The sequence below is a fragment of the Passer montanus genome, unplaced genomic scaffold (genome assembly GCF_014805655.1).
Source record: "Passer montanus isolate IOZ18808 unplaced genomic scaffold, ASM1480565v1 scaffold4, whole genome shotgun sequence".
Classification (NCBI taxonomy): domain Eukaryota; kingdom Metazoa; phylum Chordata; class Aves; order Passeriformes; family Passeridae; genus Passer; species Passer montanus.
The window spans coordinates 14,503,088-14,517,454 of NW_024368818.1; the positions used below are offsets into that span (position 1 = coordinate 14,503,088).

The 14,367-nt window shown below is 41.0% G+C and overlaps 1 protein-coding gene across 1 annotated transcript in view; it reads right to left on the minus strand.

The window, feature by feature from the left end:
* Positions 1 to 6,505: 6,505 nt before the first annotated feature.
* Positions 6,506 to 14,367, minus strand: part of TMEM135 (transmembrane protein 135) — a 159,444-nt gene continuing 151,582 nt past the window's right edge. Inside the window, exons 12-15 of the mRNA XM_039718506.1 lie at positions 13,727 to 13,803; positions 11,984 to 12,082; positions 10,438 to 10,505; positions 6,506 to 8,903 (exon numbers count right to left, since the gene is read on the minus strand). Of these exons, the coding sequence (XP_039574440.1) occupies positions 8,771 to 8,903; positions 10,438 to 10,505; positions 11,984 to 12,082; positions 13,727 to 13,803 (377 nt within the window). The 3' untranslated portion in view covers positions 6,506 to 8,770. The remainder of the gene's footprint in view (positions 8,904 to 10,437; positions 10,506 to 11,983; positions 12,083 to 13,726; positions 13,804 to 14,367) is intronic.

Here is a 14,367-nt window from a genome sequence, read left to right on the forward strand (position 1 = left end):
TGCAGTTGGACTCCTCTCCTCTCCTCTCCTCTCCTCTCCTCTCCTCACAATTTTTATGGCCTCATGGTTTTGTTGGCACAAAGTGTACTGTCTTCCCTGTGGAGTTTGGCACAGATTCACATAGCTTTTCAGAAATTTTGTATATCTCATGCAGGGCTGGTTTTCCTCACATGGTAGTTACTTGTTTTCCTCCTTCATTTCTTGACTTCAAAGGCAGAAAAAGGTATTTTGTTTAAAGAAGCAGTTAAAGGATGTTGATGAGAGCAGAGTGCGTCCTCTCAGCAAGATTTTCCACCTGGAATATGAAAATGCTCCTTCTGTGCTGTAGGATATCACCCCTAGGAATGTTTCTCTGGCCAAGGAGGGAGGATGGAGATGCCCCTCCTGCTCCCAGGCACCCACCACAGCAGCCCCTGGGGATGGGCCTGCCTGGGACATGCTGGCTGCTCTGCCCTGGAGCCCGGCTGCAGCAGGGACCACAGACAGCACGGGCCTGTTGGCAACACACATGTAAGTCTGTGCACTTCCTAGTGAATTCACAGGGATTTCCAGGGAAGGACAAAGGGGGAGCAAGAGGAAACAAGCACATCCATCTCTGGTTTCCTCTCCTGCTTTGTCCGTGCAGTAAATTTTGGAGGCTAAAGCTATAAAATGCACATCGCCCTGCCTGACCCTGGCCCTTGGCAAAGAAACACCGTTCCCTCCCACATTGACTGCCCACAGGAGAAATGTGTTTATGTGCATTACTGGTCCAGGCAATTAATTTGCAGCCATGATAATGAATCTGAGACCTTTTGCCTGATTTCTCCCTTGCTGCCAGGCAGCTTGGCTGTCTGGGCAGAGTCCCTAGTAAGTAATTTCCCTGCATATCTCCTCAGGCCAATAGGAAACTCCATGAGTCACTTTCCTCCCTTTTAAGAGCAGTAAGCGACAACTGGGAATCAGAAACTTCCTGTGAAAACAAAGGCACAAAGCCTTGCCTTGACAAGTCTAAATCACAACAAAATCTTTGTCAATCCTCCAGCTAAGGCTGCCATATCTCTCCTCCCACTGCTCTGCTCTGTGCAGCAGCAGCCCCTTGGCAGTACTGGAGGTGTGGGAAGCCCTGTCCCTCCTCAAAGAATCATGTAATGATTAAGATTGGAAAAGACCATCAGGATCATCGAGTCCAACAGTTAACCCAGCACTGCCAGGTCCACCACTAAACCATGTCCCTAAGCAGCACACCAACATGCTTTTTAAACATTTCCAGGAACAGTGATTCATTCCACCACTTTCTTCCGCAGCCAGTTCCAATGCTTGACCACCCTTTCTGCAAAGAAATTTTTATTAATATCCAACCTAAACCTCCCTTTATACACCTTAAGGCCTTTTCTTCTTGTTCTATTGCTTTTTACCTGTGAGAAGAGACTGGCTCCCCACCTGGCTAAAGCCTCTTTTCAATTGCGGAATTGAAATTGTGCAATGTGCAATTGTGGAATATGAGAAGGTCCCCCTGAGCCTCCCTTCCTCCAGGAAAACACTTCCACTTTTCTCAGCCACTCCTCCTCAGTTTTGTGCTCCAGACCCTTCTCCAGCTCCGTAGCCCTTCTCTGGACATGCTCCAGGCCTCAATGTCCTTCTTGGAGTGAGGGACCCAGAACTGAGCACAGGATTCACAGTGTGGCCTCACCAGTGCTGAGTACAGGGGACAATCCCTGCCCTGGTCCTGCTGACCACGCCATTGCTGATCCAGGGTGCCATTGGCCTTCCTGGCCACCTGGGCACACCCTGGATCATGTTCAGCTGCTGTTGACCAACACCCCAGGTCCTTTTCCAATGGGCAGCTTTCCAGCCATGCATCAATGCTGCATCCACACCTCTAAACTGAAGGGTGCCAAGGGATGTTGCTGGGACAGAAAAGGTGAACTCTCAGAGCTAAGTTGTTTGTAAGTTCAACAAATTGACATTTGTTGGCCAGGACCAACCAGTACACACCCAGCACATCCTGGGACATATCCAGGAGTTTACATGGGCCAGACCTCATTCCCTCTGGTCGGTGGCTGCCCTAGGGGACTGGCCTTGGCAAAGGGACCCTTGCACCCCTGTGGTCATGTGGGAGGCAAAAGGCTTCCCAGCATTATCACAGCTCACAAAATCCATGCGGAAGTGGCAGCACAGAAGGTCCTTGGAGGTTTTCACAACTGAAAGGAACACACTACTGTCAAGTTAAACTGAACCTCACATGGATTTTGAGAATCATGATTTGAAGCTGAACCTCCAGAAATGGAGACTGATATTCTTAAGTCACTTAGGAATCTAATCTGTGCTCTCAGCTACTGCAGGAGGGAGCGTACAGGAGGGGAGGAAGATGTTGCTTGTATATGATAGCATAAAGTGTTTTTATTGTCAAGTCTTGAGAAATATTGCCCAACACAGCAAGTAAAAGGTCGCTCTTTCTTATCAAACAGAAAACTCTTTAGAATGAAGAGCTCAAAGAAAGATTTGTTCCAAGGATCTGAGCTAATGTCTGAAAACATGGCCTCAGCCCCCCAGGAAAAACATTTTGCATTGCTACACACACTGTTTTATTTGGACTCAGTCTCATCTTTGTGAGAATATTCTCCTCCCACTCCCACTTATTACAGCAAAATAATTTAAAACTAACTCATGGAATCAAAAATTAAACCCATGCTGAGTGGTATTATGATTGCTGCAGCAAGCAATAATTTCTGCCCAGCATCCTTGTCTGTGTACAGATCAAAGCCAGCATTAAGGCCAAACACATCCTCAGCTAAGAAGGACAGCCCCACTATTGCTGTTCCCAGCTGAGCGAAAAGGCTGAGCTCTCCCTGTTGGATCATCTTTGGAGTTTACATGCCCTGGAGCTGGGATGCAGATAATCTTCAACAGCTGTAGGTTACCATGGGGTTGAATGAGGACCATACAGCTGAAGGGGGACAGACAGGTGAGCAGAAACTCCAGCTGAGGTGAGCAAGACTTCAGCATTCAGCTTCCCACAGGAGCACTGTGAAGGCTGTTATCCAGGCTCCCTCTTTCCCAGAGACACGTGAAGCCTGAAGTCATGCTCACAAACAGCTGACTGTCAGAGACTGCATGGAGCTGAGTTCCCAGGCAGGCCAGCATGTGAAGGGCACCATTAAAGGGGAGGTTTTCCATCAGAGCTGCTTTGTTCTGCATGCTGCACATGGCAGGGAGCTGCTGGGCACAGCTCTGATGGCAGCGACCAGTCTGGCTCAGTCCCCTTTGCTGGGACTGCTCTAATTTGCCCAGTCCGTCTGACTCCAGCAGTGACTTAAGAAACAGGCTCCAAGGCATCAGAGGAAGCCTGCGGTGCTGAGTGGCCTTGGGCTTAACAAGCCCGAGTCTGTTCTTGTGGCCACTGGTTTCCTGCCTGGGTTCCAGCAGGCTGTGCCTGGGCAGATGAAGCTGGTTCCATACAGAAAAACCCATGTGACAGGTCATCTCTTTTATCCTTGTAAGCCTGCAAACACGAAGTAGCGCTATCAGGGCACATACCAGATTTTTCATTTCTTGACATCCTCTGCATGAGCGACATTGCTTCACTTTTGAGATCCACAGCAGTTTGTGCTCCAGTGACAGTTGTGGGAGAGGGCACCTGACAGAACAGGACACCTGCTGACTTCCAGGACACCTGCTGACTTCCAGGACACCTCCTTGCTGTCCCTGTGACCTTGCAGAGGATTAAGCTGTTTCTACTGTTATAGAAACCAACTGGATTTCTTCATCACCCCTGGTACGTGAGCTCAGAAATCAAGGCCGTGTGCCTTCAAAGATGACTTTTGTCCAAGTTGACTGTTCCTCGTTGCACACTACCCACAGCTCCTCTAGGTTCAAATAATGCACAGATAATACTGTCTCAAACCCATGGCAGTGATGACAACGGGTTAAGGACTGCACCACATGAGCCAATGTTTTTTTAAGCCTTTGGGTATAGTTAGAGTTGACAATTTGGTCACTTTTTCAACTAATGTAAATGGTCAAAGGAAAGGAGTTTCCCAGTTGAGTTACTTGTCATGGTGAGGGGAAAAATTTCTTTCATTTTTCATTTGTTTTACAGCCAATAAGCAAACCAACATTTCTGGATTCTTTGGAACTAGGTTTTTTATGTTTGTATCAATGCAGTGCTATCAGCAGCACTTTAAGGTGGGACTCTCTCATCAGATCTGTTCATCCCAGCCCATTTACCCTTTCTTGCAGGTTTTTACTGCCTGTAATGGGAAAGCAGGTTTTCACTCTAAAATACTATGAAAATGCAGAAAAAAGCCTTGCCTTTGTTCCTGATTCTGTCTGATTAGGTCTTTTGTAAACTTCAAGCAGGCCTGGGAATGGTCTTATCAGCTCCTGCTCCAACAGCCACAGCAGCAATTTTAGGTCTCTGTTGTACCAACTGAGGGGAAAAAACATCCACTGGATTCCACCAGCATGAGGAGATTAATAATTTGCCTAAATTTCTAACCAGACCCCTCTACCCTGCATAGAATTTTGTCATTAATGCTTAAAATTCTTCTGACTGTTCTCCATTTTAATTAGCGAGTGGAAATCTCTCTGGCCTGTGCCAGGGAAAAGAAAACAGTCCTTGAGATTAAAGTGGGCTCTAATTCACATTTCTTCTTGCCACATTCAAAGCAGCATTTGGTAAAGCAAGTATCCTGTTTGATGGAGAGGGAAGGACACAGTCCAACTGCTGCAAAAGGTGAATGCTGTGTCCTGAGTGAAGACATCCCATTTCAGTGTGGCTAAAGGCAAGGAAGAGCACTGGGTGATTGTGCCAGTATATCCACAATGGCAATTTTAGGTTTCTTACGGGGGAAAAATGCCTTAAATCTTACTGTTAATGTATCTACAGGATAAAAAACCCATCCAGGATCTGCTACTAAATGGTAAGAAAACCCATGTGACTGTGTCGCTCAAAGAAAAGTGCCATATTTTTCTGTTGCAATCTCAAGGGTGTGAGAGAAAATGTATTGGTTTTGTCAAATGAGGTGACTTGTGAGGCACCCTCCCCCTGCAAATAGAGAGAAAAATCAATCTGGAAATGAAAACCTCCAGACCAATATTTAGGCACAAAACTACAGCCACTAAAATGTCTTCACTGTCCCAAACTGCATTTTGCTACATCCCCCTAGTCCTGAGCTTTTGCACCACAGCAAGGACTCACAACCCTGATGTAGAGTCACGTAAGTTGATAAAGACCTCTAAAACCATCGAGTCCAGACATAGAAAGCCTGGGCCCTGCCTCCCCATGTAGTTGTGTAAAATAATCCTCAAAATCATAAAACCTCAGTATAATCCTCACTGATTTTCTTGCAACCTTTTTGTGCCTTGTCAGTGCACGCACAGTCAAGGACCACTTGTCCAGAAATATTTTCCTCTGACAGAGTTGGAAATTTAAGCAGCACACAAACTGTTCTGAATCTGAGCATAAGGCTGGGCTCAGACCACAGCAGACTCTTCTACCTGGGATGTCATCAGGAATCTGGAAAAAACCTTGCCCATGTCCTCAAACATAGGCAAAAGCACAGTGGCTTGGAAAAAAGGAAGGGAAACTCGCAAAGGGGAATGACCCAACACGGGGATAAGCAGAGGTGAGGGAGGAAGAACTAAGCCATAGGCCATGCTTGTTTCTGGGAGCCATGGATGAAGGAGCAGCCTCCTTCAGGCAGGAGATGCCTGCATGGAGCTAAGTACTGTTGTCCTGAGCAGACTCCCTAAGGACACCCAAACCTCTGTTGCAGAACTGTGACATTTCAGGTTGACCCACCACTTCTCACCACCTCCTGCGCAAGCCTACCCCTGTATTCCTCTTTGCACAATAAACTTTTGCAGGAAGTTTGGCATCATCAAAGAGACACCATCCTATCATCACGAGCATCAGGAGGCAGAAAGGGCTGGCCTTTCAGTCACATGCGGCCCAACCGTCCGGCCACGGCAGGCAGAGCTCAGGGTGTGCGGCTCTGCCCTGCCCGCACATCAGGACATGTGGCTTGCTCTGTTTGAAAAAGACACAGTAACATAACTCACCTTACCTCATCACCCAGGGAAGTGCAGAGCTGAAGTTGCCAGCTGAACAGTTCCGAGGTTACCTCTTCGCTGACACTGCATTGAGACTTTATTTTGTAACAATTTAAATGCTCAGTCACATTCCTGGAGCTCCTTCACCACCAAGAAGCACTTCCAGGGCTAACGCCTGCAAACTGAAGGAGAGTCCACTTGGATTAGATATAAGAAAGAAGCTTTCTACAAGGAGGGTGGTGTGGCACTGGCACAAGTTGCCCAGAGAAGCTGTGGATGGTCCATCCCTGGAAACATGCAAAGCCAAGTTGGATGGGGGTCTGAGCAACCTGGTCTGATGGAAGGTGTCCCTGCCCATGGCAGGGAGCTTTGGAACTAGACAGCCTTTCCTTCCAATCCAAACCTTGTATGATCCTATGCTTTCATTTCACATACAACTCCAGAGAGATTATTAACATGGCCCAAAAAGTCACTTTTTAAAGCAGCAACTGTTTATTATTGGGAAGAACATTAGGACTTTATTTTTTTTTTCTTACATATATTCAATTTTAATAAAAATAATTTAGATTTTTTTAAATTTTTCTTTATATTACATGAAAATAACTTGAAACAACTGTGAATTTTGGAAGCAAGAAACATAGACAAAACTGTTATTTAGCTGCTGAGATGTAGTTCTTGGATTTTTTTCCCAAAAAATCCCTCAAATAGAGAAACAATCACAATTGTCATTCCAGTGGAGAAACTTAATCCATCTATAAAATATCTTTAAGTTTGAGAATGGTATATCATTACACTAGAAAGTATTCATAATACATTGAGTGAGTTTTAATATACCACCTAAAATATATAACTTCTCAGACTTTACAAGGTCAAAAACTTTAGACCATATTCCAGTGGAAAAACACTATAAATCTCTTACAATCCTTTAAAGTTCTTGTTCAATTAACTTTTATTTCCTTTTGAGGAATTCTAATATAATTGCAAGCAACAAAATATTGCATACAAACTAGCTTGCAGAACTTTATTCACACTAAATTGGACAACCACTGTTTAAAAGGATGAAGCACCTTTAGTAACAGTGACAAAACATCACTGTTAGTGGAGCTGATGAAGAAGCAGATTTTGTGCACAAATTTGTAAAATTGTCATGACAATAAATTTGATAAAAATGACTGTATATTCAGTATTAAGAAATTCAGCTAATTGGAATTAAAATATGTTTATGGCTGGGGTAGGATTACAGTGTTACAAGACAAAGACTAATTAGTCCACTTCATATTATCTGTTACAGACTTCCAATAAAACACTGATTTCTTCTTTTTGGTTGGTTTTTTTTTTTTTTTTTTTGAAAATACATGCAACCTACTGCAATTTCCCTGGCTTATTTCACTTCTTTTCAGTTTTTTCAGTTGAATGTGAATATAGTTCATCTTCTCATCAACTTCTAGGATAATGAACACCATTCGGCACCACCTGAATGGGTTATAATTTAAAAAAGCTCAAAAAAGCAAAGGGAAAAAAAAGCAATTAGCATGTCAAGGTTTCACTTTGGAGCACAAATCTGCAGAAATATGTACAGTAAAAATGAGATGGACTTTGTGTAGGTAGTTATTTGCATTGAGTACCAGATAAAATTTAATGTAACTGTGCCAGTCGTGAGTCTGATAGCCTGGTGGAAAACCACTCTTCACCAATCACAAGGAAAAAAGACTATTAATATGATTGTCAAAACTGTTCTCTCCAACAGCTTAACCTCAGGGGTCAGTTCTCTTCCAAAGAAATGCTTGAAATGCTGGCTGGTGCTGTAGCCCAATAAACAATCTGATGCCATCTAAGGCGACAATGTCCAACCCTTTCAAAAATAAACATTTTGCTTCAGTATATTTTAGCTGGGGAGGGGGGGAGGTGGGTGTGTGTTTAGCTTTGTTTTGTTTTGTTCTTGGCTTTTTTATTTTTGTAACTGTCTGCTGTTTCCAGCACCATCTCAGAGGCTGGAATGCTTCATTCCTTCCTCTGCCAGTTGTGTCCCTTTCCACTTGGCAGATGCTGACCACCACACCCGCCGCTCCTCGGCGCACGGCAGCCACCGGTGCCGCTTTCTTGTTTTCCTTGCCTGTTATCTGTGTCATCAGAGGAAATTACAGCCCTGGAATGTGACTTCTGAATCAATATGTGGGTTTTTTTCCTAAGGAATGCCTTATTTTGCAACCACATCTGTGTAAAAATACCCTAATTTTAACTAATGAGGGGGTGGTGGCTCTTTTGAGACAAAACAGTGATACAATTTGAAAAACCAGGGAGGCATTTTCACCCGACTGCAATATTTTTAAGATCAGGTAAAATTTTGGAGCTAAACTATGCCAATTGTCTTCATTTCTAAATTAATAATTACTTTTAGTTTTATCAAGAAATATTCTATTGCTATGAACTATGGAATTTTTGAAATCATGAAGCATATTTATGTTTTACTTCTCTAAATATATTACTCATTTGTTTAATTCATTCTACCATACTGTCAACCAACTATAGTAATCCAGAAATGTTTTCTGCTTATGGAAGGGGGTTAATCACTAAGCCACACCTCCCTGCAAAGCTTCAGTATTTCTGATTGGTAAAAAGCTTTTCTCATTGAAATAATACTGAAGTGGAGCCCTAGTCCTCCTCCATATATACGACTGTCAAGTTAATTAACTTTTCAGGACAAAATGCTGATCACAGTCAATGACATTCGTGTTCAAGACAGCTCCAGTGGTAACTCTGGTGGCACAACTGTGTATCTTGGGTCAAGTTTAGGCGTGAAATCCTTGAAGTTCTTAGATGCTTCAGTACCAAACACATCTAAAACTTTCCTGTTCATGAGAGCAAATCTGAAAAAGAAAAGACAAGAAAGCATGAATGCATGACTCATTTACTTATGAAAAAATAAAATTATTTCATGTCATAAAAGTTTACCAAAATCTCTGACATATAAGGCTTCAACCTGCACCATTTATATGTTGAAAGTTCTTTACCTCAGGCAATAAAGATTTTTTTAAAAATTGCATTTGAAAAATGTGGCTAATAGTGTTTGTGTTAGTGTACTTCAAAAATGCAACTCATTAAAAAGGGGTAGGCTCCCCTTCTACTTTTAATTCCACAAAAAAAGGTTAAACCAAAATATACTGCTGTTCTCTCTCACTCCAGCAGAGCAAACTGGGGCCCTGCCTGCCCAAGTCTGGATGCCAATTTTATGGGTGTTACAACCGATTTCCATTTTGTTGTTCTTCACAACTATAGAATGAAAAGTGTATGAAATGTCAAAAGAAACTGCCTTTATGGAGAGAGTATCAAAACTACCATTAGAGAGATTTGCTTCAGATAAAATAAATGAGCAGAACAGAATTTGTATTCCTTCCTCTCCTTCAATTAAGGCAAGCATAAGATTATGAAAAAATGCAGCCAAAATTGGACATCTGCACTGACATCATTCCCTGTATCATGTTTGTATGGCCTCAGAGGTTGCCTGAGGACTGCCTCCAGGCATCCCAAGGAAAGCTTCCCACTATATCTTCCAATGTATTCAATCACCTCATGTGTACTGTGCCACGGGGAGTGTAGATTCAACATGCTCCAGGGACTGGTCTCTGATTTCATTTCTATTTTTGCAGTCTGGAGAGCTTGTTGTCACGAGAAGCATTACCTTTTATAACCCCATTCATAAACTGATCAAGATTTGGATGCCTTGTTCCTGCCACACACTGCACCAGTATAACAGTGTACACTTCACTAAATCGTATTTTTGTAAGTCAGTTATAGCAAGATCTATTTTTAAAATAAAGTTTTTTAGATTCCTGCAGAAAATAGGAAAAACATCCAGTATGATATTACATTGTATACTTATGATTACGATCAGTGAAAATTTTTCACTAGCTTTCCAAGAAAAAAAAAATCCTTTCCCAACTGAAACAGTTGTAAAAAAAGTACTGAAACTTTCAAGTATTCTTAGGAGATATTCTGACATTTCCAGTAATGCTTTTAAACCCATGGGCATACTATGTTGTCAATCACTGTGCATACTGATTTCTTCAACATGTACAGTTGTTTACTGGATTCTTCATGTTCCAATGGAACTTGAAAGCATCCCACCCTCCAAGTAAACTAAAAAGGCTTCAAGTAAAACACTCATCTGCTAGATAGTCTTAATTAGAGCAGTATGCTTCTGTCATTACACTAAACCCAGCAATGTCACTTCAGCAGCAAAGAACTTCAAGAGTACTGGAAACCATTTAAAAAGCAAAGTAAATCCACAGGAAATTAGCCCTCATGTACTTCTAGCACTGCTGTTGGTAGTGAGTGACACAGAAAGCTGAGTGTGATCAATGACAGGTTTAGACAAGCCAGAACCTACCCCTGAGCACATACCTGCCCTTTGTTAGACGTAGAAGAAATTTCCAGTATGAAGGTCTCAGGTTCTGAACTTCCATGACAGCCTGCAAGGAGAGGATTCTGTCAGAGCCAGCTGACAGTGCCAGGCAAAAGCTTCATCTGCTACATTAGGTTGCCAAAATCAACAAAAGGATTGTTATGGAACTCCTTTTTACTGCTCTCTGCTGAATTCAATGCTCTGTATGATCACCACCAACACAGACTCATATTTCCAGAATACAATATTTTACCAATGGTGACAATTAACTTACATCTCATTGTAAAGAAAGCAACAACAACCATTATATCTACATACGTGACTTTGGACCGGTGGATGCCAAATTTACCTCCTACTTAATCCCCTATCCATTCTGCATTTTGTTATCCACCATTTCTTGTAGTCATATTTATATTTCATGCCACATTATCTTAAATAATGTCAGAGATTCAAAATCTATGTATTCTCTCTATTCCATTACTTTTCTGGGTCACTTAGAAATACAGAGAAAAACAAACATCTCAGTGTGGATCCTTTTTATAATTTTTCCTTCCTTCTTCTTGCCAAACCCAGCAATTTGTTTCTAATCTTAGATTTGTTTTCCAATCAGTTATTAAGTAATCAAAAAATCCTTCTTTTCTCACATTAACTTTTTGTCTGTTAGTCTCACACAATTGTCCCTGACAGGAATATTTTGGAGGCCTTCAGGCACATCCCAAGCACTAAAATATCAATTCACTTTGATACTAGACTTAGAGATATCCCAAGTACATGGGAAGAAGGAGGAGGAGGAGTGTCTCTTAAACATCCTGTTAAGCACAAGACTGCAGAAGATTGCTTTAGGGTCATTTTATATTCTCTTTATTTGGGGGCACAAAAAATATAAATTGTTATAGAGGTTCCAGAGAATATGCAGTTCATGCAGGGATGTTTCAGCAGAAGGTCTAGAAATAGTGAGATGCAGTAGAATAGTAGAGCTATTTGGGTAGCACTAAAAAGATGATTTTCTAGCTGATGTAGACGATTAAATGACTGAGGTTAAAGGCATGTAGCTAACTTGAGAAGTACAAAAAATGGTACTACTGCCTGTGTCAAATGTAACACTTCAGGGTTTTTACTACTTTTTGCAGATTTTTTCAATTAGGCAATATTAATTTAAGTCAGTGGAAACTTTCAGTTGATTTAAAAAAACATAAAATATTGTATTACACTGGTTGCCTCCTTGAAAAACTGTCCTTTCACATGCTCATGGAAGTTCATACATTAATGTTCATCTGCTGGGTGAGTGCATTTCAAAATTCTTTCGAAAGAATTCAATGTTTTGTATAACATATTCAGCTATAAGCACAGAAGAAACTGAGTCCTAGAAATGACCTTCCCCCAGTGACACTCAAAACCAGGATGCAGGAGCCCCAGGATGCAGGAGCACGATGCTGTGAATCACTACATCTCACCATCTTTTCTACAGAACTATCTCCCTGTGCTCCTCTTTTCATTCAACAGTTGATGTAAAGAACTTCATGCTCTGTTAGAGAACATACTTACTGCCTGAAAGCATATTGATGTAGAAATGGCATAGATGATGCTGTCTGCATGAGGGAAATAGGGAACCTTCCCTGCTTCAATGCCTTTGAAGTATATAGTCTATAAAAATAAACAAAAAATGTTGAATGCAACAAAATCATAGTATCTTTTTACTTTTTTATTTTACCTTTTAAAAAAAACACATCAACTTTATATTTTTTTATACGTCCACAAATGTGATATTGATTAAAATAGATTATAGATGTTGCACAAGATCCATCTAATAAGAGGCCATTAATGCACAGAACAACAGAACAGGACTAGCAACAGCTTGGGTGCTACAGAACCTAAAGATAAAAAGAGAAAAGTTTGCCCTGTTAAATTCTTCATTTTCAAAAAGCAAAAGAACAATGCAATAACTATTCCAACAAAGTGAATATTCACTGTTCTTAAACAGCTTGAAATCACATACTTTACTTTCTGAGAAAACATGTACAGTTTATTTTCCTGAGCACAGCCTGACCTTGCGAAGCAGCACACGCCTCTTTGGTCAGTTACCCTTGGCTTGCGTAAGATGATAAAAACAGTAAAAAAAAAAAAACAACAACATCCCCCAAAAAAAAACCAAAAAAAACCCCCAAAAAACAAAACCAACCACACAGCACTTTTCTTATTTCACCGTAGACATGATGTCTGAAAGTCCACAGAAAACCATCATTAATACAAGATAATACTGGATTTTTTACAACTGGTGATCCAAAAGTCATAATGGATAACTAAGGTTTGTCTTTATATGACCAATATGTGAACTGCCTTCAGAGCTCGGTCTGGGATAACCAGGAGGAGGAACAGAGAGTATCTTCCCTTTTTATGTTTCATTTTATGTGTAACAGAAAAAAAAAAAAGTTCCTTCTTTTTATGAATTCTGTCTTTAAAATTAATTCTGCTCTGGTAATGGAGGTGGATAAATATCACTAGAAAACAAGGCCTTCAAGTTCTGCAGGAGAAATATGTGATACAGGTATGATCATACTCAGAGAACTTTATCAACTCATTCCAGTGGTGGTGTTGGGGAATTAACAATGACTAAGTCTCACTTTTCTGGAAAAATCAGAGTAAGAAATCAAATGCTGGTTAGAAAAGTATAATCAACATACCCAAACTCTGCAACTATTTTTTTCCTGGGCTCCTAATTTTAACAAGTTCAGAGAAATAATTCAAGCCTGAAGAACAGTAATTAGAACAAAGTTCATTCCAAAGCTGGGTATTCAATCAGCTGTAGTACAGTGACAAACAACTTCAGCTCTAGACCAAAACCTAAGCTATTTTGAGTTATCTTAGACTGTTGAATGCCAAAATTAGGGAACAAAGGCAGGAAGTTAAGCTGTAGCTTTTGGCAATAAATCTGCAATTAAGGACTAGGTCTGATTTATGTTTCTGGCAGAATAGACATTCTTGGAACTTTCTGATTTAAAAAATCTGCAAAAACTACAAAGCAAAGGGTATGAGAAGATTTAAAAAGTAATGGAGAATATATATGAAGACCAGTGGATAAAGGACATTTAAAATTAGTCAAAGAAAAGAAAGTAAGAAAGAAATGAGAATACATGGCAGCATTGCCTCTTGGCACACATGTAGTCAAACACCATACAACTTTGTATTTTACTGGAATTGCCTGACAAAACCCCTGACATTCATTTTCTTTTCTTCTGCCTTGAAAAAATAGATTAAATGAAGGCCTCCTTTAGGAGGATAATAACTTACCTCTACTAATTTAGACACCAGATACATAGAGATCGTTGTACTTTTGTAAAACATCATAGAAATTCCTGCTAGACACCCTGTAACAATTAGAAAAGCATTGTTAAGGTTGTGATTTGGGTTGTTAAGGTCACTGTTATGTGTCAGCCCAACAAACTGTACAGGACTATTTATTTCTGCTGCTACAGACTGCACAGTCAGCTGATGTTCTTTTGCTGCCCATCCAAATATGGTTTGTATCACTAAAAATAGAAAGTCTCACAAAGCTGAAAGAAATCTGTACTTCAGTGCTCAGGAGCACACTATCAAATTTCTCTGTTTTTTGTGGGATGAGAGATCTCTGCGGTTCCAGCATGTGACAGATGCACATGAGGGAAGGGCCCTCACCACCACACAAATTTCATGGTAAAAGCATCTTGCTTTGGACCCAGTGGAGCTCAATGTGTAATCCGTCACATATGGAAGAGTATTTTCATCTCAATGTCTACAGCTGCAAATTAAAGGACAAGTTTATATTTATGTACACAGTAATACACTGTCCTTTGAGCTGACCATAAACTCCACATACGACTGAATTTGCCTTACAATTTTAATTGCAACTCTTTCCTTGACACCACTTGAAACATCACTGTCACTTTGACACA